A 26,962-nucleotide genomic window follows, 5' to 3' on the forward strand; every position below is an offset into this window, starting at 1 on the left:
TTGAAATTATACTTTTTATCCTAAATTCCTGATGTAGTGCTATAATTCCACTGTTTATTATTTTTTATATTGCTACATATTCTTTACACATTTTTTAAATTTTGATATTTGTAGAGTATACATACATTATCCAATTACCTTTTTGGAAAATAAAATTTTAATTTGACACGTCTTTTTTTCACAAAAAACTTTCCTGAGAACAAGGGCACGTTTGGTTGGATCATTCTCATTTACTTTCAATTTTGAATGAGAAAGTGAATCTCATTTACCTTTACAAATTAGAGTCACTTTCTAATTTGCTTGAGATTCAAAGGGGATGTTCGTTTGGATCATTCAGAATCACTAAAGTGATTCTAATAGCTTGAACCGAACATGAGATTTCGGGCAACCCGTGATTTAGAATCATTTTTGTTAGAAATCTTTCTTGTCATTTCAACATCATCATCATCATAATCATAATTGTGGTTATATTCACTGTTATCATGTCATGCCCACATCATGTGGGTAGAGTAGGAGACCAGCATGGCATGGCATCTCCATCATGATATACTGCAGGCCCACACGAGATAATTCAAGCTCTTGGCAAAAGATGATTTAAAAAAAAAGGAAAAATGACTGCCTTAGCAAGATATCATGCTCAACAAATTTTAGGGTAGGTTCGGCTGCTCCTTTAAAAAAATATGATTCATAATCACTTTTTAATTTGCTTAAGATTTAAAATGGCATGGGTCTCATGTGATTTTGGGAAAATTCGGGTGCCTCAACTTGAAGAGATTTAAAATCAAGGGTAACCCTTGAGATTTGAAATCTCAAGGGTAGAAGTAATCAACCAAGAACCATTAATCTCACATGTCTTCTTCATACATATGTAGATTGACCTTCTTGCTGACAATTAACATTTCCCCTCAGAGAGCATCACACACACATATATACATATATATATATATATATATATATGAGTTAATTTAATATTAAATTACTTGTGTTCAATATTAAATAAATTTAATTTTATTAAAATAATTAAAATATTTTTAAAATAGTTATATTAAAAAAAGTAATTACATTTTTAGGCATTATAGATCTTTTGAACTTAGAGAAAATTAAAAAGTCAAATATCTTTTTCAAAAAAATGTAACTTTATCAAAAGTTACTTTTTTAACCTCAAAAAAATAACCTTGCATTTTTTTTAAATATTGTAGTCATTTTAATAAAGATAATTCATGATCAGCAAGCCTTATGTGCTTCAACCGTAATAAAGCAATAGCAGCCCCCCCATGCACTTGAGGGCTTACATCATTGGCATCATCATATATATTGAAAATAGCATCAAAATAAATTATGAACTTTAAAAAATAAAATGTCTTGAACAAACTCCCCCATGAAGTTAATTATAAGTTGTATTTTATATTATAAAATGTATTTTTATAAAAGTGGAGCTGAAGACTAATAAAGTCACTCAGTATAAAATCTAGTGCAAGTATGCCTGATCAAAAGGTCTTGTTAATAGGGCCCACTAACAAGAAGCTTGTCAAGACTTGAATAGAACTTTCTTGCATGGGACCAAGTCTCATCAAATGAATAATTTAAGAAAACAAAAAATACTAAAAAGCCCATACTTTATTATATTTTTTCCTTTTCCAATGTCCTATTTTAGCAAACACATGCACTGTCTGGCCTGGACAAACTGCTTCCAACCAATCACAAACTTTATAAACCCTTGCCACTAAAGAAGTACACAAGAAAAAAAGAGAAGTTGGCATTTATTGCTTTTGTTTATTACTGCATGGAACAAATACAGGGCTATGTCACAGGGACACGTCAGTTTTGGCATTGAAACTGACATGACACATGGACAAGACATATAACATGCATTGATAATATTTTATATTTTTTCATAAATTATAATAGATTTTAATAATTTATTCTCAATAATAAATATATCTTCATATATTTAAACATAATCATTTTAATCAATCAATTAAATAAAAACCCATATCGTAATATCCTATTTTTGAAAAAAAAATACTGTGACTTACATCCCAGTCTATGTGACATAGATGGAAAATAGGTACCAGAGAACCATTAGAATGGAAGAAAGTTAAATGAGAGCGTAGAAAGACAATTAAACGTGCACGTATATATTTTGTCTGTCTTCTTATAAAAACCAGATCTAATTACAATATACATAAACCTAAATAGTTTATGTTATAACCATTAATGATTACTTAGAAAAATATGTAGCTGATACAAAAGGGAGTCTAGATAGTAAATATATTGAATTTAGTATCACCTATTTTTAACCCTAAAAAGAATACTTGGACTAGGACCAAAACTCCAAACTCTTTTGTTCAGTGGGAGTTTTATTGTGAACCTATGCTAGCTTTCCCTTTCAGTGGTACAAAGACAAGACCCCTCCATTCTTTCTTTTTTTTTTTTTTCAGTTCTAGTAAAGGCACACAAGGATGACCCAAGGGATTTGGCGCAGTGGGATGTGACCTAGACCGTTTGATGGGCAGTTTAGGTTCAAATCCTATGGGTGTCACCCTCCTCTGAAAGTGGAAGCTTGACGACTCTACGGGGCCGAGGAGTGAGATCTGAGGTATACTTTAACTGTTGATACAAGCAATGTCATATAAAAATGTTTGCTTGACTGTATGATATCTCTGCAAGTCACATGAAATGAAGTCGATGCCAACAGGGTTGCAGGCATAAAAGCAAATACTTAAAAATCTGGGGACCATTAAAAGTTCAATTCCAATATTAACCGTAACCGCGAGTCAGTGGCGTGCCTAGGGATGAGGAGTATAAAAATAAAAAAAGAATTAAAAGAGCAGGCCATATGAGTATGTGGCAGTTATGTGCCTAGGGATATGCAGTATAAAGGAGCTAAAAAGAATTAAATAGCAGGAACACATGATTATATGACTTGCTCCTCATCCTCTGCCAGTCATGAGAGAGATGGATTTACTAGAATTTAGGTAAACTTAGGGAGAGAGATGGGTTTACTAGAATAAGTAAACTTAGAGAGAGAGAGAGAGAGATGGGTTTACTAGAATTTAAGTAAACTAAGAGAGAGTTGGGTTCACTAGAAGTTTAGTAATCTTGAGAGAGAGATCTGGGTTTACTAGAATCTAAGTAAACTTAGAGAGAGGGAGAGAGTTGTGTTTAGAATAATTTAAGTAAAGAAAGAGAGAGAGAGAGAGAGAGAGAGAGAGAGAGAGAGAGAGAGAGATGGGTTTACTAGGATTTAATTAAACCTAATGGTGGTGCAGTAATGCTGGAAACCAAAATAATTAATGGGGGAACCCTAATTGAAGGGCGGGAATAAGGGAAACCCAATTTCAAAAGAGAAGGGGAAAAGAGGATGAGAGAGAAAAAGCAAAAAAGTGCTCAACAGTCAAAACCATACCATGTTTCCGCCAGTTTTTCCCACACACCACCCCCTTCCTTCCCACATCACATGGTTGGCCATTTGGGGTCAGTTGGTAAGATAGTTTGCATTCTGATATTCTCTGCCTCTCAACTTTTCTTTTTTACCTCCCCTTTTTGTGCCCATCGATCTCTCTGCACCTCTCTATTCCTTTTTTATGCTAATATTCTGGAGATGTTCTTCTCTTTTCTCTTTTTTTTTTTGAGGTTATTACTTCTTTTCTTCTGTGAAATCATGAGTGGATTTCATAGTTTTCTTCCTTCATTGGTAATTCTTTTTTCCCCTTTTTTCTGCCCCAATATTTTGACCAGGGGTTGCTTTTCCTATCTCTCTCTCTGTTGGTAGGATCTTGTTGGTGGCGTCAATGCTTTTTCGGTCGGTTGGTATAAGAGTGGATTTTGTTTCCTAATTCGGTTTTTACTTTTGGAGATTTTTGAAAGATACCCATTTCATATTTTCTTTAATTAGTCCAAGTTTGGGGTTTCTGTTTCCTAATTCGGTTTTTTAAGATTATTGAACGATACCCATTTCATATTTTCTGTAATTTCTTGGAGTTCCGTATCCGTCCTTGTCGTTTTTGGTGATTATTTGATTCGAGCAAAACGTGAGCCAACCGCATTTGTTTGGGTTCGGATCGTTGTCATTTAGGATGAAAAGATGAAGCAACGCCTTGTTTTGAACGATGGGAGGCGACTTGGGTTCTGAATTCTTTGATGTTGTGCTGGGCAATGGGGTTCCTGATTTTGGGTTTTGACGTTGAACGGATTTGTTAATTGGAGTGTGCTTCAGACAGAGGATTGGGTTTTTATCTTTTCTTTTATTAATTCTTCTGTCAAATTTCATCATTTTCCCTTGAATTTCTGGTTTTGCGATACGATTTCGTGAGGGATTTTGATAATGGTGGTGCGAGATCACTGATGTTTGTGATTGATACCTTTCTTTTCAGGGGTTATTGCAGCCAGCTTGAGACATTTTTTTTGCATTTTAGTTTTGGTAGTTGGATACTCAGATGGAACGCCGCAGTTGGCTTTGGAGAAAAAAATCATCTGATAGAACTTCGGGAGATACTGAGAGCTCGGGTTCAGTGTCTTCTCACTCTGAACGATGCTTGGATGATCAGGTAATCTTGCTTTACTGCATAAAGATTTGCTTGTTCAAAATTTCCAACATTTTTATCACCTAGTGCTAGCTATCATGGTTTTATGGTGTACTTCTGACACCTTCTGCCCTTAATCATTGTAATTTGTGCTCATTTCAAGTTTAGCAAATGAATTTATGATTGTTTCTGAAGCTTTTTTTTTTTACCTTTTCCGTTTGGCATTCTTGAGAAGTGATGTAGTTTGGTTTTCTTCATGTTGAATTAACCCTGTGAGTTGACTCCTCTCTGGGAATGTCAAGTACGGTGGAGTGAAGCATTATCTTCCTTCTAGTTTGTTCTATTTTTTCACAACTAGTGCAACATCTTTACTGATGGTAAAGTTAGTGATGTGTGGGATCAAACACTAAGACTTCATCCATCCTAGTAGACCTTTGTCTGCCCAATATGTGTAATGTGCTTGATTAGTGCCACGTTGTTTCTCTTAGACGTGTTCAGTGCTATTGCATGAACATTTACTTAAATCAACCTTTTGGGTTAATTCAAAGAAGCATGGTTCATTTTGTTCATGGAAATGTGCCAACATGGTGGTGAATTACCACAGTGACTCATGAAAGACATTGCTTTGGATGATCGGAAGTGCTTCTAATTCAGAAACCAGAAGCCTCATGCTCCTTGAATGAGTGGAAACGATTAGGAATCATGGTTCGTGCTGCTAAGAATCCTGATTCCCCATATTTAGCAGTTCTTGGGATTAAGGAATCATGATTCTTGGATTCAGGAAATTGTTGTGTATCTTTATTGAATTTTTGTTTAATAAAAAATGTTGCTAGTAGCTTATAATGTTTATTTAGATTGTTTATAGATATTATGGAATATGTGCAGATTGATGCATAAACTTCTTTTTATTATTTTTAATTCCTTTATCTACAAAACAAACTTGCTATTCATAAATATCTTTCTTGTCTCTAATTGCATACGTAATTGTTTTTTTGGATGTGACAGTGTATTTTTATGTTGTTATTTTGAATAACTTTATGTAAGATGTTCTAATATAGCTATAAATTGTTATAACAGTTCTGATATATATATATATATATATATATATATATATATATATATATATATATATATATATATATATATATATATATATATCCAAAACTCAATCTGATCCAATAAAGCATGAATATAATCTACAGTGAAAATTTCTGAACTGTTATAAAATTTTATTATTACAATCATTAAAGAATACTCTAAATTGAAAATTGAAATGTAATGTAATCAGTGATTTTGAATTTTGAAAGAAATAGAACACAAGTAAATACAAAATAAAAAATCAAGATCATAAAAAATAGATAAAGTTAAGGACATGGTGTTGACCATGCCTGGCACAAGTTTGACCTCATCCATCAAGTGTCATGGCATGTCAGGTGTTGTATTGTGTCAACAGGGGACACACATTCTAAGTGAAGTGTTCATGTTATGCAGTGGTTTTTATCTTTCCCGTCATTTTGCATACAACCTATATCACACGGACACTCCAGTTTGCCCTTTGTACCCATGTCGACACCTGGACACACCATTTTACCCTCTGTACATACAAGTTTGTATTCAATTTATAATGTATAATTATATTTTCAGTTTCTAACTTTATATTTTCAGTATATAATATATATTTTAGATATATCATATATATTTGGATTATATTCAGTTTATTATATATATATATATATATATATATATATATATATATATATATATATATATATATATATATATATATATATATATATTGCCGTGTCCCCCTACCCACATTTTTGGAATTGCCTTGTTGTACCCTCTGTACCCACACCCGCATCCGTACCCAGGTGACATAGCATGCAACTCTTATTTACCTTCAAAGTATTATTTATGTTGCTTTGTGTTTCCTTTTCACAATGCATATCCTCTTGAAATTTAGATTTGAGCCGGTCATACTGTTTGTGCTTTCACAGCATTAGTGAACATTTCTACTCTTAGAAAATTTGTTATTCTTCTTCAACTAGGAATTTCCTCCGTTTTGACACTGGTTGCTGTTTATCGATTCTTGTAACCAATGGATCACACAACAGGCAGCATTTACTGAGGATAGCATGTCCCTGAGAGAATTACATGTTTATGAGTTGTTGAAAGGCTAACTAGGAAACTCTACTAATGTATGGTGGATCCTTGCTCTCAAGCTGCTTTCACAAGGCTTTGTTCATTGGTTTTGAAAGTATGATGGTTTTTCATGTTCTCTACAGTTAGCAGTTTGTGCAGGAGATCCTTTCAAGCAGATCTTTAGCCTGGGACAATAGTTTATGATAGCCTACATGTAAAATCTGGTTCGTGCCAAGCATGTAGGCATTGGTGCTTATTATTGTTAATTTGTGTAAGATCTCCATTCAAGCAAGCTTTTGACCAGTGACAGTAGTTTTTGACACCCCACATATTGTAAAATCTCTATTTGTCTTCGCTTTTAGCTTTCAGAGTGATTCTGTTTCACGCCAAGCATGGTGAAATTGGTGCTTATTATTGTTAGAGTGATCTTCTCCATGTGGCATGTAGTCTTTGACACCTTTAGGTGGAACATTTTTTTCTTTTTCTGAAGACATGAAAATAATATATTGCACTAGAAAGAGGGGAAGAATGTTAGGATGGTATGGTTATGAAAGATTATCATAGAAAATGCCTATGGTGTACATCAAGAATGAGTGACGTCCACTCCAATTTCGGTCTGACACCAATCCAACAATTGTGAAAATTGAGGCATATCTTCTTGGCACCCACATGGCTTTAGTAATTTGTTTGATGCAACTAGTTTCTTGGATATTCCTGGGTCAGAGCCCGATCTTCTACATATAAGATGTATTTTACATGACTGGAGGTTGACATGATGGGTCTTATGCTTTTACCTTCTCTACATTCATGACCCAAACTGCATGACATTTTTTGCTTGCCAAACAAATGGGACTTTTTGTGTTGCACATAGGCTCGTGAATTCTTTTGTTTGAATTTTGAAGGACTTGCTTGTACAGGAAGTCTCGAAGGCTTCTCCAAATCATGCTCAACCACAGATGGAGTCATCAACCGTGGTTGTTGGTGTAGCTGATGAGTCCCTGAAGAGTCTGAGTGAAAAATTATCTACTGCTCTTTTGAACGTCAGTGCCAAGGAGGATCTGGTGAAGCAGCATGCCAGGGTTGCTGAGGAAGCTGTTTCAGGTAAGTTTGATCATGTGAAAGCAAACTTTACCATTCAAACATATAAATCATTACTGATAAGTCTGATTCAGTGATAAATTCTTTAGGCGGTCCAAAACTACATGATTGTCTTACTACGGAATTTAATAACTTTTTCACCATTTGGGTTGTTTCATTGAAGGTTGGGAAAAGGCTGAAACTGAAACCCTCATTTTGAAGCAGCAACTTGAAACTGTCACACAGCAAAACTCAGTGCTAGAAGACCGTGTTGGTCATCTTGATAGTGCACTCAAGGAATGTGTCAGGCAGTTGCGCCAGGCAAGAGAGGAGCAAGAGCAAAAGACCCATGAAGCCCTTGTTAAGAAAACCAGGGAGTGTGATGCCATCAAGTTTGAGCTTGAGAGTCGGGCTCTTGAACTTGAGACCCAGCTCCAGGCTCAAAAAAATGATTCTCCTTCCTCCAATATGAAAGCAAAGCTTGAGTTAGCTGAGCAGGAAAATGCAGTCCTCAAGCGTGAGCTCATGATTTGTACTGAGGAGCTGGAGGTTAGAAGCATTGAGAGGGATTTGAGTACACAATCTGCAGAAACAGCAAGTAAGCAGCACCTTGAGAGCATAAAGAAAGTAGCAAGGCTTGAGGCAGAATGCCGAAAGTTACGAGCTTTAGCAAAGAAGGCTTCACCTAGTTGGCAGATGCCTCAAGTTGGACTGCAGGAGGCTGACCACAGATCTGTGGCTTCATCAGTCTTTGTTGATTCCTTGGCTGATAGTCAATCTGATAATGGTGACCGTTTACTTGCCATTGAAAATGATTTGCAGGAGCTTCATGGTCCTTCTTGTAATAGTAAGTCAGGCAGTTTGGAGTTGAATGAGAAAAAACTGGGTGGTTCTGACTCATGGGCGTCTGCTTTAATTGCTGAACTAGATCAGTTCAAGAATGAGAAGACCAGTATTCAGAAGAACTTTACTGTTGCTGGATCTGCAAACCTTTATCTGATGGATGATTTTCTTGAGATGGAGAAATTAGCAGCTTCTGAAAATGGTGGCTTAGGAAATGATTCATGCCAGGAAATTAGTGAGAGTGCCGTGTTTGCTCAAGAAACTAATAATTCTTCTATGAAGGAAGAACTAGAAGCCATGCAGCACAGTGTGTCAGAATTGGAGGTGCAAGTAGAGAAGTTGAAAACAGAAAAGATGGGACTGGAGACTGCTTTAGCTGAATGCCAAGGGCACTTGGAAGTAACAAATAGGCGGCTCATGGAAGTTGAACCAACTCTAGTTGAATTACAGCAGCAGTTGGCATCCACAAAGGATGCAAATAGAACTTTTGAGTTGGACTTAGAAGCCATCCGTGTACAGAAGGCAACAGTTGAAATGGAGCTAAATACAGCAAATGCTAGTATCTATACACTGAAAATCGATGTAGAATTGTTAGAGGCTAAGCTTGAAGAAGAAAGGGCTTTCTCGGCCCAAGTTCAGGTGAAGTGCCAAGCTCTGGAGGAAACATTGGCCAAAAGGGACATTTATGATCTGGAGGCTGAGCGCTTGAGAGTAGCAAATTCCAATTATGAGCTTAAGATGAGACAGGTTAGTTTTCATATTGCATCACATCTTTCAATTATTTTGAAATTACTTACTATTTTTTGCTTTTTTATTGATGTGTCTCTGTAGGAGAAGGAATTGACAGTTGCAGCCGGGAAGCTTGCTGAATGTCAGAAAACCATTGCATCACTTGGTCGGCAGTTGAAGGCTTTGGCGAGCTTCGATGAGTTAATGCTTGAAGCCAACGTGGTGGATCCCAACAAAGTAGGGTCACCTGTTCCAGCAGCTACTGTTTTGTCCGAGTGTTCTAATAATGTTCATGGGGTAGAGCCAGCTGTTAACACCAAAGAGGGTGAGTCCCCATCATCAACATCTTCATCATCTTCATCATCTTCATCATCTTCATCAATGATGAATGCAGAAAAAAACAAGAATGGTTTTGGGAGATTCTTTTCACGCAATAGAGGTGGCATCCAGATTGAAAGCAGTAGCAAGTAATTCTTGTATGCTGTCAGATGGTTATACAAAATATCAGGAAAATGGAAAATGAAAAGCTTAGTTTTTTTCTCTTTTCTTTGGTTGCTTTCTGTGTTGCTGCTGTTGAGATCCCTTACACTAACCTCACTGGGTAACCTGTTTTCTGCACCAGTTGTTAGGAAGCACTAATTAAGTGCTGGTTAACAAGCATTTCCAATTTTTGTGTCTTAGTTACAGGCAACATACTAATTAACACACTGATTCAGGAAAAGAAATGAGCATCTAGATGCAAAATGAGTGGTTGAGATTCCTAAAGCACATCATGCTTGTTTCTGATGGTGAGGCGTTGTCTTGTGTCCTGCATACATGGGGTTCTTTGATGTTTTTGTATTGCCCCATCTTGCTTTGTATTGAATTGCTCTTTGTATAGAGGGAGGGTGGCAGTTACATGCTGATGGTGCACGGGAGGGAAGCTTTATTCCACCTAATTGATCTGTTCATCTCCAAGATGAATGCATCTTGTGCTTTTTGTTGCATTCTGGTGTTCAAGGAAATTTTTATTGTACCCCCAATCTCTCCCAAGATAATGGCTATCAAGATTGAAGAGTTACACTGCTTTGAGGGGTGTGTTTCTTATAATTCTATCTGCGCAGGAAGACAAGTTTTGTGGTTCATTATGATAGTTTCCATCCATTGTTTCAGTTACTTCACGTTATTACAATTTTTGCTAAAAGATTAGGCCCCTTCTGGGTGGCATTTTATTTATTTATTTATTTTTATGACGAAGGAAAACCCTCACGTAGAAATTTGGGTTTGGGTGGCATTTTAAAAATCTTGATTTTATATAGCACATCTTACTTTCTAAAACAAAGTTAGGACAGTTGACATGGTGCTTGGATGATAATTTGTTTCCTAAAGCTGTGTATTTTTCTACTTACTCTCCCCCATTCATCCACTCGTGCTTGTGCACACACACATCCATTTCATGATTTTATGATTATTCATCATCACCTCTAGCACCATATCTTGCAGTTGGAAGTTTTTTACAGCCTTAGAGGGAGTTTGATGGCACTGAGGGCCCATCTTTATGCTGCGGAAAAGGGGGGTTTTTCGTGGAAATGCACAACACAAACATGGAAGCTGCTTTCTTTGCGACAAGCAAATTCCATTCTTGTGTGTGGTCCACACACTATCAAACAGGAAAGAAAAATCTCTATTTTTGCATTGGAAGCATGAATGCTTTTCTAATGCTCCCAAACATTTATAAGAAGCTCACTTGTGAAAATAGAAAGCTTGTTTATTTCTGGATGAAAATGAACTTCGTTGATATTGAAAACATCCTTTTATGTTTGAAACTCATACTTTCTTAAATTTTGTCTTTATTGTAAATTGGCATACTCATAAATATACTTGATAAAATGGCTTGCAGATCTTTTCTTAGTAAGAAAGGATAGGTTTTAACTATAATTTTGTCTTGTTTCTTTTTGTCACAGGAACAAGTTATTTAGGCTCCCTTGTCTAGATGACATGACATGACACGTATATACACCACGTGATATGTCATGACGTGTTTCACATTATTTTAATGTTAAAATATCAAAAGTATATTTTTTTATAATTAAAAATCAGTGTTTTGGTGTTCAGTTTTTAAAAAGTTTGTGCATTCATATGTTGGATCCATATGTAGGGCTGGGAAAGGGGATGAGCCTCTTGTTGCTCAGCTCATGTTCAGCTGGTAAAGAGCTTGTTCGAGCTTGTGAAATAGGCTCGATAAGCTCGAGCATGAACAACCAATGTTCTACCACTGGGGACTCCACTTGTCTGGTAGGAGCAGCTAGTTCATGTCACCTTGTGTTAGGAAGTTGGAGGTTCAAAACCCAATGGTATAGTTGTACAACTGGTAGGGGTCGGCATAACCCCAGTCTGCTTTTCAAAAAACAAAACAAAAAGAACAACCAATATTCATCTCGGCTTGGCTTGTATAGGCTATTTATTAACAATAAATATAGTTTACATATATTTCATATTATAGAATGAAGAAAGTGGTATCAGAGCCTAACTTTGGTTATTATTTCAGTAAGACCCTTGTTTGCTTGCTTGAGTGCATATGTTTTATTTAACAACAGAAAATAAATAACAAATGTGGTGATGCATGGTGCTTAAGAAATGCCTAAAATAAATAAAACATGAAGCATTTAAGAATCATAAGGAGAAGCAAATGAGAAACAACAAAAGAAACTGCCCCAAGCACACGAGTGGACTCCATATGGATAGGGCTGGTAAACGAGCTGAACAAACCGAACGCACCGTGTTCAAGCGGCTCGTTTACCATAGAATTCAAGTCAGACTTGGGCTTGGACTTGTTTTTATCCAAGTCGAATGCGAGCCAAGCTCAAGCCTGAGCCAGATGAGCCGTGTCCGAGCCAGCTCATATGATAAAAAGTACATCAGATATTGAAGAAGACGGGATACTAAACCTGTGACTTGCCAACGCTCTGACGAACATGCAATTTGTGATGAGTGTTGAAATTATATTTTGGTTTCACGAGCTTAGGTGAAAGCCTAGCAGAACACCCCTTGTTTGGGCAGCTCGTTGCTCGGCTCGCCACCTTTATGACCTGATCACGAAAGAGTCTTCAACGAGCCACGAGCCAGCCCTAAGAGAGAGGGATTAAAATGGAAACAACCCTTAATAAATTTGCAATACGATCATAAGAAAGGGCAATGGTCGTTTCTTTTTTTTAGTTTGAGATTAAGAGTTCTATCATGTAAAAAAAAAATAGTGATAAACTTAATGACAATAATGAATTGTAAACGGAGCTACAAATACCTGTTATAAAAAACGTACTTTAAAGCCTGGGAGGGAGGCGGATGCAGATTGTATTAACAAGTTTATTAATTTTTTGTGAATTCTTTCAATAGGTGGTTCTATGGTGTAGTGGTAATCCAAGGACCAATTTCATCTATGCTAAACATGCAAATCACATATTGAGAGTTAGATGCGCCAAAAAACTTTTTAAAAAAATGAAAAATGATATTTCACATTGTAGCCAAAAGTTATCGCGATATTTCTCACATATCCACTCACCTGATTTATGTTGAATTTGAAGGTATTTTTTACAATTTTACCTTTTCGCTAAAAGGTGATCTAACTAAACTCAATTTTTGAAAGTGAAACTGAGATTTGCCACACATAGTGAAGAAGTAGTTATTGATCATGGTGATGATAACAGTGAAGAAGTAGTTGTTGAGATAAGCCACACATAGTGGCAGTTACCCACATATGGTAACTTTCCCCTTATAGTGTTCCTTCCGATAAACATAAGGAAAACAAGAAAGGAAACAGTTACATAACCGTTTTCCTTGCTACAGCTACAAAAGGGTATCCATGAGCACCCCTAATATGAGCAAGCATACAAAGAAAAACACATAAGAGGGTTAAGGAAATTACCTTTTCCAGGTGTTTTTCATAAAGAGAGGGAAGAGGGAAGAGGGATCTTGCTCACCGACTGCTGAAGGAGCCTGCACTCATTGGAGGGCTACAGTCCGGTTGAGGAGCGAAGCTCACCCTATTCCAGCCACTAGCGCCACCACCATCGATCTGGTTCTCTGTTGGCCTCATCAGGTATGCTCTCCACTGCTTTCCTGTTGTTTTCTGTTTGTGCGCTGACTGACCTCGATATTGGGTTATGGGCCCACACCCCACATCCGCTGCAGGCTCGATGGCATTTCTCGGTGACTATCACCATGATGCGACAAAGCTTTTCCGACAGAGCGACATCACCATGGGGTGACATTGACATTGCTGGAAGTTGACAGCATGTCACTGTGGGGCGACATGGTGTCACCGATAGACGGCGACTGTCGCTATGGGGCGACAGAGTAAAAAAATGTTATGGGATATTTACCTATGGCCATTAGGCTGCAGAGTGATCAGTTGTTGCAAGGGTTCACCGCCGACTTCTTTCGCCAACACAAATTCATTGGGCGTTGAGGGGCTATGATTGTTGGCATCGCTGACAACACAAATCCATTGTCGAAGTGCCGCTATTGCTGGACCTCCATGCTGTTTGGATTGATCGACATCTGGATTGACTGACTGTTGATGGAACCCTTTCGTTGAAAGGGGGTTTTCCGTTAGGGTCATCGTCGAAAGATGATGCTGTCGACACCGGGATGCATCATCGTCGTGGGTAGGGGGGTGTTTTCGGCGGACTCCTCTCCGTTGATCATCGAAAAGGGGTTTGAAAAGCCCTCTTTCTTTACTTGAGGTTCCTCTATAGATCGGGCTTGCTGGATTTTTTTTCCGACATGGGACGCCGACAGGCGACATCAATCGCCGACAAGTGATATCGATCGTTAGCAAGCCAAGAGGGTAAACCCACTTTTTTTTTCATTTTTACAGAAAACAGAAACCCTCGGGTTTCTTGTTTTTTCTGATTTTAACGAAGGATCCGGATCAGATCTGAGTCCATTCCAGTTTATACTGGGTCTGACCCGGATCTGGTTAATACCAGGTCTGACCCAGATCCGGTTAGTGTCAGGCCTAACCCAGATCCAGTTTATACCGGGTCTGACCTGGATCCAGTTAATACCGGGTCAGACCTGGATCCAGTAAGGGTCCAGGCACTATTTCGCCTGAACCGGATCATAGATTGATTCGACCTCCTTTTTGGGACTGATTCATAGCCATTTTTTATCGGTTCCTTCCAGTTTCTCACAGGTTTTGAAATGCTGAGACCCTATTTTCATAAATATAAGAAAATACAGGGATTTTGGCATACAGTTATAGGATTTTTATGAAGTTTTGTTCATACTTGACACTAGTTCATAAGGTTCAGAACCAGTTCGAACCCTTGAATGACCGGTTTGGGGCTGTTTCAGACCGGTTCAGAGTGCTTTCAGACCGGTTTAGAGTACTTTCAGACCGGTTCCTGCTTGAGGACCCAGGGTTTTACCCATTTGAGCTTGGATTTTGTTATTGTTGATGCATTTTATTTGTAATTATGTATGTATAAATGAATGTATAAGATTGGCATCAAGGATAGCTAGATGACTTAGTGAATTCATGTCACCAAAGTGACTGAATACACGCATGTTGTCATAATTTTATACTATCATTTGGATTTAGCCAATGTTATTGTTGTACTTAGATTCATGAAACGATAAACCCAAAGGTAGTTTCATCATGTTTGAAATTTAGGTAGGGTAAAATGAGGCAAATATGTTGAGATACATTGCATATGTGTATCCAAAGGTACCATGTGTTGATGGTCTAGCTTCACATGATCCTTAGTTTTACCAACTATGGTCGGTAGGCATAGTGATTACGCGTGTGAGAGCTCTTACCAAAATAAGACTTTGATGACTCCCTGCATTCACCTGAAAATAAGCATATTCAGGGCCTTTTATTTATTGCATTTTCTATCAAGCTTGTCTCGTATATGCTTTCTTTTGATACATGTCTTTTGTCATGCAGTTTCTAGTTCTGTGATATTAGATGAGTCAAGTTCAATACCTTTTCTTGATGGATCTAACTTTAGTGATTGGAAAGAAACTGTTCTATTTACATTAGGGTATATGAATTTAGATCTAGTCTTAAGGATAGATGAACCCGCTGCCCTGACTGATCAAAATACTGTTGATCAAAAGATTGCTTTTGAGAAGTGGGAGCGCTCAAATAGGCTTAGCCTGTTGCTTTTGCAATCTAAGGTGACTAAGAATATTCGTAGTGCCATCCCACAATGCAAGACAGTGAGGGAATTTCTGAGTGTCATTGAGGCGCAGTTTATGAGTTCAAATAAGGCTAGAGCCAGTACCTTAATATCAAAGCTTATAACTATGAAATATTCTGGAGGGGGGTAATATTCGCCAGCATATTTTGGAAATGAGAAACATAGCGTCTCAGTTGAATGACAAAAAACTAACCATTTTTATACTTTTCCAGTGCATTTGATTTTGACGTCCTTACCCTTAGAGTATGGACCTTTCAAAATCTCTTACAATACACATAATGATGAATAAACATTCAATGAACTTATGTCCAAGTGTGTTGAAGAGGAAGAGAGATTAAAATGAGAGAATGTGCAAAGTACACATATGGCTTCTCATGGTTCCAAGGTAGGTCCAAAGAAGAATGCATTCGAGAAAAATGCTAGGAAGAAGCCAGCAGAGGATAAGACATCCCAAGACAACCAATCAGACTCTGGTCCCATAAAGTGCTTCTTTTGCAAGAAGAAGGGACACAAGAAGACTGATTGCATAAAGTATAAGAAGTAGTTGGAAAAGAAAGGTAATTTGTCATTTGCTTCTCATGAATGTTATTTATTACAAATTCCTGAAAAATAGCTGGTGGATTGACTTTGGTGCTACTGTTCATATTTCTAACTGTCTACAGTCGTTCTTGAACAGAAGGGAACCAACAATGCATGAGAAGAGCATCTATTCAGGGAACAAGATACGTTCACATGTGAAGGGTGTTGGGACCTACATGATCACTTTAGATACATGCGTAGATTTGAATCTTCATGATGTCTTTTATGTTTCATCATATAGTAGAAACTTAATTTCAATTTCAAGATTGGATAAATTTGGATATTGCTTTAAATTTAAAAATTCAAAGTTATTCATATACAGAAATTCTATTAAAATTAGTTCTGCATCATTTTATGATGGTTTGTATAAATTGAACGTGAGGATCCAAACCCAGGAGTCTTTGACTTCTGAATACGCATTGATTGAGAATAAACGTAGCATAATTAATGATAAATGCTTTATGCTTTGGCATCGAAGGTTGGGTCATATCTCTGAAAAGAGAATAAAGAGACTCGTAAATGAATAGATCTTGAAATCTCTAGATTTTACATACAATGACCCGTGTGTTGACTGCATAAAGACTAAGCATATAAACATATATAAAGAGGGTGCCAAACACAGTAGTCAGATATTGGAGATAGTCCATACGAATGTATGTGAACTATTTACCCCCCATTACACAGGCGAGAATTTTTTTATCACCTTTATTGCTCATTATTCACGGTATATGTATCTCTACTTGATTTTTAAAAAATCTGATATTTTTTTCTGATGTTTAAGAAATTTAATAAAGAAGTAGAGAAATAAACCGATAAAGTTATTAAGATAGTCAGGTCTGATAGAGGTGGTTAATATTATGGTAGGTTTACCGAGATAGGGCAAAGGAAAGGACCATTAGCGTGATTTCTAAAAGAGGAAGACATTGTGCTTCAATATACCATGCCTGATAGTGCCTACCAGAATGGTGTAGCTGAAAGGAGAAATCGTACGCTTAAAGAAATGGTCAGGGCCATGTTGAATTATTCAACACTTTCCATGAAGTTGTGGAGTGAAGCCTTAAAGACTGTTGTGCATATTTTGAATAAGGTTCCTACGAAATCTGTGTCTAAAACTCTCTACGAGTTGTGGACAGGTAGGAAACCATCACTATCTTATATGCACATATGGGGATGTCCTGCAGAGACTAAGTTGTATAAGCCTCAGATTAAATCCTTTGATCCAAGAACAACGAGTGAATATTTCATTGGTTATCCAGAGAGATCAAAAGGATACAGGTTTTACTGCCCATCTCATTCACCACAGATTATTGAAATGGATAAGGCTAAATTTCTTGAAGATGGTTCAGTAGGATTAAGTGTACTTTAAAACTTTGGTTTTGAGGAAGTACATGATCCAGTTTCATCACCTGTTAAGAAAAACACCGAGAGATACCACATTATTATTCTTAATGATGATGTAGTTGATCACCCGGTTGTTGATGCACAAATCCAAAGTGAACCTATTGTGGACAATGCAGAAGAGCACGGACATGATGACCAGATTCAATCTGAGCCTAAAGAACGACCTGTTTGGAGATCCATAAGAATTAGGAGATTTGCCATTCATCCTGATTATGTGGTGTACCTTCAGGAGCCTCATGATTTTATAGATATAGATAATGACCCGTTGACTTTTATGGAAGTTGTTGAAAGCAAACAATCTTCACACTGGATAAAATCTATGAAAGAAGAGTTGAACTCTATGGCTAAGAATCAAGTGTAGAATCTTGTCAAGTTACCTAAAAGAGTAAAACCCGTAGGGTATAAATGGGTCTTTAAGACAAAAAAAGACTCCAAAGGTAACATAGAAAGATATAAAGCAAGATTGGTTGCTAAAGAGTTCACCCAGATAGAGGGCATTGACTATAATGCGACATTTTCTGCAGTCTCAACTAAGGAGTCAATGAGGATAATTTTGGCCCTCGTAGCTCATTATGACTTAGAGCTATATCAGATGGATGTGAAAACAATGTTCCTCAACGGGGATCTGAATGAAGAGGTATACATGAAACAACCTCTTAGTTTCTCTGAAGATGATCGTTTGGTTTGCAAGCTTAACATGTCAATATATGGACTTAAATAGGCCTCCCGACAGTGGTATATTAAATTTTTCCAAGTCATTATGACTTTCAGGTTTACAGAAAATATTATTGATCAATGTATATACCTTAAGGAAAGTGGGAGTAAGTTCATTATATTGATGTTGTATGTGGATGACATTTTTCTTGCAACCAACGATATAAAGTTGCTTTCGGAGACAAAATAGTTTCTTGTATCATATTTTGATATGAAAGATATGGGTGAGGCTGCTTGTGTTCTTAGCATTGAGATCCATCGAGATAGAGCAAAAGGTTTTATAGGCCTCTCTCAAAGATCCTACATAAATAAAGTGTTAAAGCGATATGAGATGGAGAATTGTTCTCTTGGTTGAACACCCATATCAAAAGGTGACAAATTAAGCCTAAAGCATTGTCCACAGAATGAAGTTGATAAAGTACAAATGAATGTTTATCCACATGCATCAGTTGTTGGCAACTTGCAATAAGCGCATATTTGTTCACGTCCAGATATTTCCTTCGCAGTAGGGATGCTTGGTAGATTCCAGTCTAATCCAGGCATATCCCATTGGAAGGCTGCTAAGAAAGTCTTGCGGTATTTGCAAAGAACAAAAGACTATATATTGATGTATCATAAAGTTGATCACCTCGAGGTCGTTGGCTACTTAGATGCGGACTTAAGAAGATGCCTTGATAGTAGAAAGTCTACTACTAGGTATGTCTTCTTACTTGCTGGGGGAGTGATCTCTTGGAGGAGTAGGAAACAGACGACTACTGCTGCTCACACCATGGAGGCATAATTCATAGCATTGTACAAGACTACTTCGCTGGCCATATGATTGAAGAACTTCATATCACAGTTAAAGGTGGTCGATTCCATCGAGAAGCCACTGAAGGTTTACTGTGATAATGAAGTTGCAGTGTCATTTTCAAGCAACAACAAAAGTACTACGTCATGCAAGCATACGAAACTAAAGTATTTTGTTGTTAAAAAAATGACAAAGAATCATCTAGTGCATATTGTTAATATTGGTACCAAAGAGATGATTGTTGATCCTCTTACTAAAAAGCTAGCACCAGGATTATATTTTGAACATGTATTGAGGATGGGCTTGTTAAACTCTTTTTGACATATGCACATGAATAAAGTGATCATATACGGTTTATTGATTCTCATTATGGTTGTTGTTAATCTCATAAGGATTAGAGATTTAACTAAGGATTTGTAGAATAGATTTGTAAAGGCCAATATATTCATCAAGTCATTCCCATAAAGTTTACTGGTTTATCGTCGAAACAAGTGAGAGAATGTTGGGATAAGCCACACATAGTGGCAGTTACCCACATATGGTAACTTTCCCCTTATAGTGTTCCTTCCGATATACATAAGGAAAACAAGAAAGAAAACAGTTACGTAACCATTTCCCTTGCTACAACTACAAAAGGGTATCCATGAGCGGCCCTGATATGAGCGAGCATACAGAGAAAAACACAGAAGAGGGTTAAGGAAATTACCTTTTCCAAGCGTTTTTCATAAAGAGAGGAAAGAGGGATCTTGCTCACCGACTGCTGAAGGAGCCTGAGCTCATTGGAGGGCTGCAGTCTGACTGAGGAGTGAAGCTCACCCTATTCCAGCCACCACCATCGATCTGGTTCTCCGTTGGCCGCATCAGGTATGCTCTCCACCGCTTTCCTGCTGTTTTCTGTTTGTGCGCTAGCTTACCCTGACAGTAGTGGTATTGATAATGATGGTGATGGTGATGGCGTTGGTGAAAAAGCGGTGGTAATGGAGAGTAAAAGAAAATTAGTTGTAAAAAAAAAGTAAGTCTCATAAATTGAGTTTTGTTATTTTCATCAAAATAGTGAAACTAGGGACTTTCACTTTTAATTCGGTATTGATGTATGTCTCATAAATTGAGTTTCGCTATTTTGATGTACGAGTGAATCTAAGTTTTAACGAAATTCAAAATTTCTAACAAAACTGAGATTTGCCTATATATCGAAATATCAAAACTGAGGCACTTTCACTTTTACTTTTAATTCATTATTTTGATGTGGGTCTCATAAATTGAGTTTCTTTATTTTGATATGTAGATGAATCTCATTCAAGCAAAACTCAACTTTTGCCACTAAAACTGAAATTCACCTATACATCAAAATTGCAAAATTGAGATTCATCAAATTTTGTTTATTTACTCCCCACCACCACCATTATCACTACTTCTCCAACATTACCATCTATCACCATTTTCATCACTATAATTACCACCACCACCATTCATCATAATTGTAATAGAATAACAAAACTCAATTGTAAAAGAACAACGAAACTCGGTTGTGAAACTTAGTTGCTATAAGACTAGCAAAACATAATGGTGGTGATGATAACAATGTTAAGAGTGGCAGTTGTAATGGTGATGCTTGTGGTGCTGGTGGCAGTGAAAATGATGATGGATGGTGGAGGTTGTGGTAATGGCAGTGATAACAATAATGATGGTGGAGAAGTGGTGGTAGTAATAATAGTGGTAGTGGTAACGGTGATGGTGAAGAGGTGGTGATGATGATGGAGAGTGGAATAAAAGTAATAAAAAAAAAGTCTCATAAATTGAGTTTCACTATTTTTTTTTTGCTACTTCAATGTAAGACGAATCTCAGTTTTGTTAGATCAGTGTAAAATCATCATAAATACCCTCAAATTCAGCGGGTGGATAGGTATGCGAAGAATATTGCAATATTTTCTAGCTAAACTATGAAATATCATTATTATCATTTTTTGAAAAAAAAAATCTACTGAGTAGTTTTAGAACAACCCACAAGGATCTTTCAGGTTTATCGTGGGTGAATCAATCGTGACCAAATCAATGGACCACATGAATCGAGGGCCATAAACCTAAAATGACACCAACCTCAAAAAGAAATATGTGCGTGATATGATGAGTTTGCGACGTGTTTTGGAAAATAGACAGGAGCACGTTGATTTTTTTTATTTATTTAACCAATGAAAAATATACTTTTGATAATTTAATATAAAAATATTTATGTGAAAACAAAATTAAATTATTAAAAAACTATTAAAAAAATGTTCATGCATGTTTTGGTTGTGTCAGCGTATTCGAGCATGTCTAGTTTGTGTCCCCTGAACCTTTAAGTCCTGCATCATTGTGACATTGATTGTTACAAATAAATTTCTATGTAATGGGTTGGATCTGAGTTTGATATCAGATTCGATTGTTACAGTAATGAGTTCGGTTCCAAGCCCATATCTGACTCGAGACACTAACAAAATTGCAGATTTGCAACCCGACTCTATATTCTTGGAACAAATAGATCCGACACCCAAAACTGGCACCCTTTGAAAAGATTTTAGGCTTTGGAAATCCTGTAATATTCAACAAGCAAAAGTTAAGTTAACTGTAAAGCCCACAAGGGCTCCGCTCATCTGGTAGGAGCAACTTGTGAATGTCACCAAGTTGATGGGATGAGTGTACCCATAGCATGACGGATTGTTTTTTTTTTTTTTTTACTTAAAAAAAAAATACAAATTTATCAGGGTCTAACATTTCGTATACAGGCTGTTAATTTTTCAACTCCCAAAATCCTGGGTAAATGTTGGGATAACATGATCCGCGTACCAATTTCTACTAACCCAAATATGTCCAATCAGGAACGGACAAATGAGAAAAACCCATCAAAAGATTAAAAATATTAGAGTTTTGTACTAAGAGATTCCTTACCCATGAGAGTAGCAAACATTAACCCATTATTAGCAACACACTCATGTAACATACTGCAAAATAAATGAGTTATTTTGTTATGAAAAATTATTTGAAAACAAATATCAAATTTTTTTTGTGCTGCCTTCCATGAAGTTACTTAACTGTCCCTTGACATTAGGGGTGGCAATTTCTGACACGACCCGCCAACCCGCCTCTTAGGCGGGTTCGGGTTGGGCTTAAGCCAACCCATTTAATAAACGGGTCGACCCGCGTAACCCGTTTATTAAACAGGTCGGGTTCGGGTTGGGGGTATGCCAACCCGCCAACCCGGCTGACCCGTTTAATAAACGGGTTAGGCGGGTGGGTCAACCCGCCAACCTGCCAACCAGATCCGTCAACCCGCCAACCCGACCCGCCAACCTGACCCGCGAACCTGAAAACCCGTTTACCCGACCCAACCCATTTATTAAATGGGTTGGCGGGTCGTGTCGGGTTACCCGTTTATTAAACGGGTCGGGTTCGTGTTTGCCACAGCCAACCCGTTTAATAAACAGGTCGGGTTAGGGTTGAGGTATGCTGACACGCCAACCCGCCAACCCGACCCTATTGCCACCCCTACTTGACATAGCAAGCCAGTGTTTGCAATTAACATGGCTTTCAGTCATTGTATTTATTTATTTATTTATTACAACCAAGGAACCCAGCCCTCGCCAAGAACCAGGTCACTTAATGGGCCCGCCTCCCTGTGAGGAAATTGTATTACTAACTTGGTATATCTTACACATTAGTCACAACTAGATTACAGAAGAATGAGAAATATAAAAAACAAAAAGATCAGTTTGCCTCTCTCATTGAGTATTCACCTTCGTTGTGGCCCATATGATTCCAAGAGACCTTGGCCATGAAAATTGTTGGGCAGATTGATTCCACACATTTAGAATATAGCTAGCAAGAACATCACTTCCATTCTTGAGTTTGAGTTTGCTGTTGCCCATATCTGAGAAATCTGACAAGAAAATTCTCTCAATACATTCTTTCCGGCCATGACAGGTACAGCAAAGAAGAGCTTCAGTCTTTATGAGTTTTGAGTTCGGTCTCGCCTATATGCTTTCAAGAGGTCGCACCCAAGAAAAACGTTGAGCAGATTCATTCCAGCCATGCCAGCCAGAGCTAGTGGGAGCGCTATCCCCCTCTCAAACTTGTCAGCATCTCTAATGATTTCTTTATGTGAATATGATCTCGAAAATAATTCTTTAGTTTTGGATCATTCAGCTTCCAACAGTTTGTAGCTAGTAGACAATCCTTATTTCCATGTCCAGAACTTATTCACTGGCGTGTCTTCCACCTCTACACAGAAATTCTCTTGGCTTTAATAATTAAGTTTCTAGCAGTTTATTGCTTGTACCAACTAGTCCACATCTCTATGTCCAAAACGTATTCGCTGAAGGTGTGTCTTCCACCTCTACAGAAACTTTTAGTAATAATGGCTGTAAGCAGCTATTACCAAAAAGTTTGGTGTACTATTTTCATCCATATAGGTATTATCATCATGACCCAGGTTACAAAATAAATGTGTTTGGGCTCTATTCCAATACTGGCATGTTGCTGCAGCATGCCGATGACAATAACATTTGCTTATGGCACAAAGAACATAAAATAGTGCATACAAGGAATTACATGCAAGCACTCAATCTTGTCTGACTGGTGAATCCTGTGCTACTTGATTGCCACATTCAGTTACCTGTTTGAATGTAGGTATAGCTATTGAAGTATCCCCTCTAGTGCATGTTGCACTTTTGCCGATATGAATGGTGGTTGGGTTTATTAGTTGGACAGTAGGCTAAAGAATCAGCTAAAGTGGAAAGCAGGTGGTATGATGGCAGTTCTTAAATGGGGAGAATGTTCGATGTATCGTTTTCTGGTGAGAACCTATGTAATACGATGATAGGATGAGAAGAGCGGTCTTTTGGGGTTTCTTATTGAAAATCACTCATTAAGAATATGGCACATTCACAGAGATGCTAAAAACAGGAAAAAAAGAAAATATTTAAGCTGTATACTTAGTTAAGGCTTGATTGTGTACTGCAACGCTCTCTTACTAAAATCATTTATATCTTTTCCATTATTTCCCAGTATGTGCCTTGATTTTGTAGATGCGACAGAGTCGTGAATTTTAGTTAATTCACTTGGTGGCCTGTATATTTAGGGATGGCAGTGGACCGGGGGATACCTGGGCTCCGCCCCGCCTGGCCTCGTTTGGACCAGGGATGAAGGGCATGAAACGGGGATGAAGGTTAAAATCTATCCCCGTGCGGGGATGGACTTACGCTTTCCCCCGCCTCGCCCTGTCCTGTCCCCGTCTCAATCCCCGCCTTTCTCTGCCCCGCCCCACCCCGTCCCCAATCCTTTAAGGAATAACTATAGACTGCGGGAAAACGAGACCCCACCCCGCCTCACCCCCGTTTGGACCGGGGATGGAGGACATGAAACGGGGATGGAGGCGGGGTAGATGTTAAAATTCATCCCCGTGCTGGGATGGAGGCGGGGATGAAGGTTCAAATTTTGAAACGGGGAGGGGGTGGAGACCTTGTCCCCCGCCCCTGCCCCGGTCCACTGCCATCCCTATGTATATTGCTTGAGAACGTTCGAGGGTCTTGGAGTAATACAATTGCCCTGTTAACTTCTTATCAATTGAAATATGTACCAGTTATCACCTGGTATTTTATATCATGTAGTGGTTTAGATGGTATCCATCCTGACATTGAGGCACTTGGCTTCCCTCCTAAGAAAATAAAAAAACCTTATTTGGAGATGTCTTCGTGTTTCAAGTCGTCTTTCAATGGAGGATGGCTCATGAGAAAGTTATTTTTTATGGGCCTTTTAATTACTTTCAGTGTTGGATCAATGATGAGTTTTCACAGTGGATGAATTTGAAAGCATCTCTTCTGGCAACCCAGTAGGCTTTTTGCATCCATTCTTTTGAGTGAGTTGTATTGGCTGTTTTTTCAAAATCCAATTATGGTTGGTCTGAAAATTGTACTTTTTAAAAAATGATCTGTTTTTATTTTTTAATTCTTTTGGTTTTGATCATACTGAATCCCTTAGATTTGATCTAAGTTAATATGGATCTAGACTCAGTCTAATATCAATATTGACTAAGATATAATCAATGTAGAATCAACATGGATTTGAATTTGGATCGTGATGTAAATCCAAAATTCACTCATGACCATTTTAAAACTTTAAACTTTATCCTATAAAGGTTTTTTTTAGAGGAGAACCACACCCTCTGAAATATTCTCTAAAATATTAAATAAAATAATTACAAAAATATAATATTTAAAGCTCTACTCTCTAAAAAGCATTATCTAGAAGAGACACCACCCCCTTATAAATTAAAACAACTTAAATAAAAAATAATATATATAAAAAGAAACCATCCAAAAAGTCTAAAATCTGAAACCAAGAAGTTCATCCATCGGACCTCATATATTTATTCTTTATAATTTATTTAGTAATAAATATGTTAAAAAAACATAAACATGTTTTCCAAAGCCTCAAAAAATGACTGTTCACAATGCATTTAAAGCTTTACACTACAAAGTGTTGTGGGTGTTGATTTTTAACACTTAAAAATGCATCTAAAACATAAAAAATTCATAACCCAAAACTTGTCACTTTTGATAAAAATTCAATATATAAAGTCTGATCAATAAAAAACTGTCTTAGAGAAAGAAGACAGTGGATTATCACCTATATATTGTAGATTTTGAATATATATATATATATATATATATATATATATATATATATATATATATAGAGAGAGAGAGAGAGAGAGAGAGAGAGATGTTCTAGGGGTGTGGTGACGGTGAGAATGGAAAAAAATATTGATTATGCTCTCATCGAAACTCGCATATGCAAATTTTTATTTTACTAATTTGACCACATAGATGCATGTAACGTAGTCCGTTTAAAGTTTGAATTGAGTGATTTTGATGTGAAAATATGAGATTGTTAATTATGAATTTTTCTTCTAGACTGAAGAAATTTAAAGTTCTTAAAAACCTACTTACATATCGCGATCCTAATAAGGTAAAACTTGTTTTTGACTAAACAGAACACATACATTATATCCATAAGGCTTGATCCTGAAAAAATTAAGTAAAATATAAAGAAACAAACAATTTCTATTGAAGGGTATGGTACAGTTGAGGATAGCTAATATTATCTAGGGGTGTCAACATATCGGGTTTATCCGGACCCATCCGTAACAAACCCTATAGGATCAAAGAGGGGACATGATTAAATCTGATTTAAGAAATTTAGACAATCCTTTGTTTTTCAAAGATATTTTTAATTTTGGCATAAGAAACATGCAAATAATGATTTTCATCTAAGCCAGCTGGGGTTAGGCGGACACTACCTGTTTATTAATAGGCAAATTACAAACGGGGCGAGGCAGGGCCCCATTTTCCCTCGGTCCATTGCCATCCCTAAAGAAGGATTAGGGACGGGGCAGGGTAGGGCAAGGTGGGGATCGGGACGGGAAAAAGTGTAAGTCCATTCCTGCACAGGTTTTGAATTTAACCTCCATCCCGGTTTCATGTCCTCCATTCCCGGTCTAAACGGGGCGAGGCAGGGCGGAGCCCCATTTCACCAGGTCCACTGCCATCCCTAGTTTACTTTGTAAGGAGGCGGGCTCATTAATCCACATCCTTATAAAGGTTCTTCATCATTAAAAAAAAAATCAACTGCTCTTGCCTGTGCTAAGTTGGGTTCTTTGGTTATAAAGAAAAATGGGTCTTACTCTGTATACCAAAGACTGATACCAACTTGATACAACAAATTATCTATATTAACAGGTATTTCAAAGTGTGAATTGTTGCGAATGCGCTTTTAATTTTGTTGCAAAATTAAAAAAAAAACATGCTTTAAATTTTGAAAAATTTACAAAAACACTGTTAACTTTTAGTCTATTTACGAGCACATGCCTAACTTTTGAAATATTGCAAATACACACTTAACATATAGGGATGTCATTGGGTTGGATGAAACCCACCCAACCC

The 26,962-nt window shown here is 37.3% G+C and overlaps 1 protein-coding gene across 1 annotated transcript; it reads left to right on the forward strand.

Moving 5' to 3' along the window:
* The first annotated feature begins 4,374 nt into the window (after positions 1-4,374).
* On the forward strand, positions 4,375-9,788 carry LOC149847293 (filament-like plant protein). Its single transcript, XM_089993881.1, has 4 exons — positions 4,375-4,550; positions 7,586-7,769; positions 7,930-9,335; positions 9,420-9,788. Exons 1-4 carry the CDS (start codon positions 4,440-4,442, stop codon positions 9,786-9,788), a joined length of 2,070 nt encoding a protein of 689 aa, XP_089850007.1. The 5' UTR covers positions 4,375-4,439.
* The last annotated feature ends 17,174 nt before the right edge of the window (positions 9,789-26,962 follow it).

This window comes from Nuphar pumila, chromosome 2 (genome assembly GCF_984573655.1).
Source record: "Nuphar pumila chromosome 2, dmNupPumi1.hap1.1, whole genome shotgun sequence".
Classification (NCBI taxonomy): domain Eukaryota; kingdom Viridiplantae; phylum Streptophyta; class Magnoliopsida; order Nymphaeales; family Nymphaeaceae; genus Nuphar; species Nuphar pumila.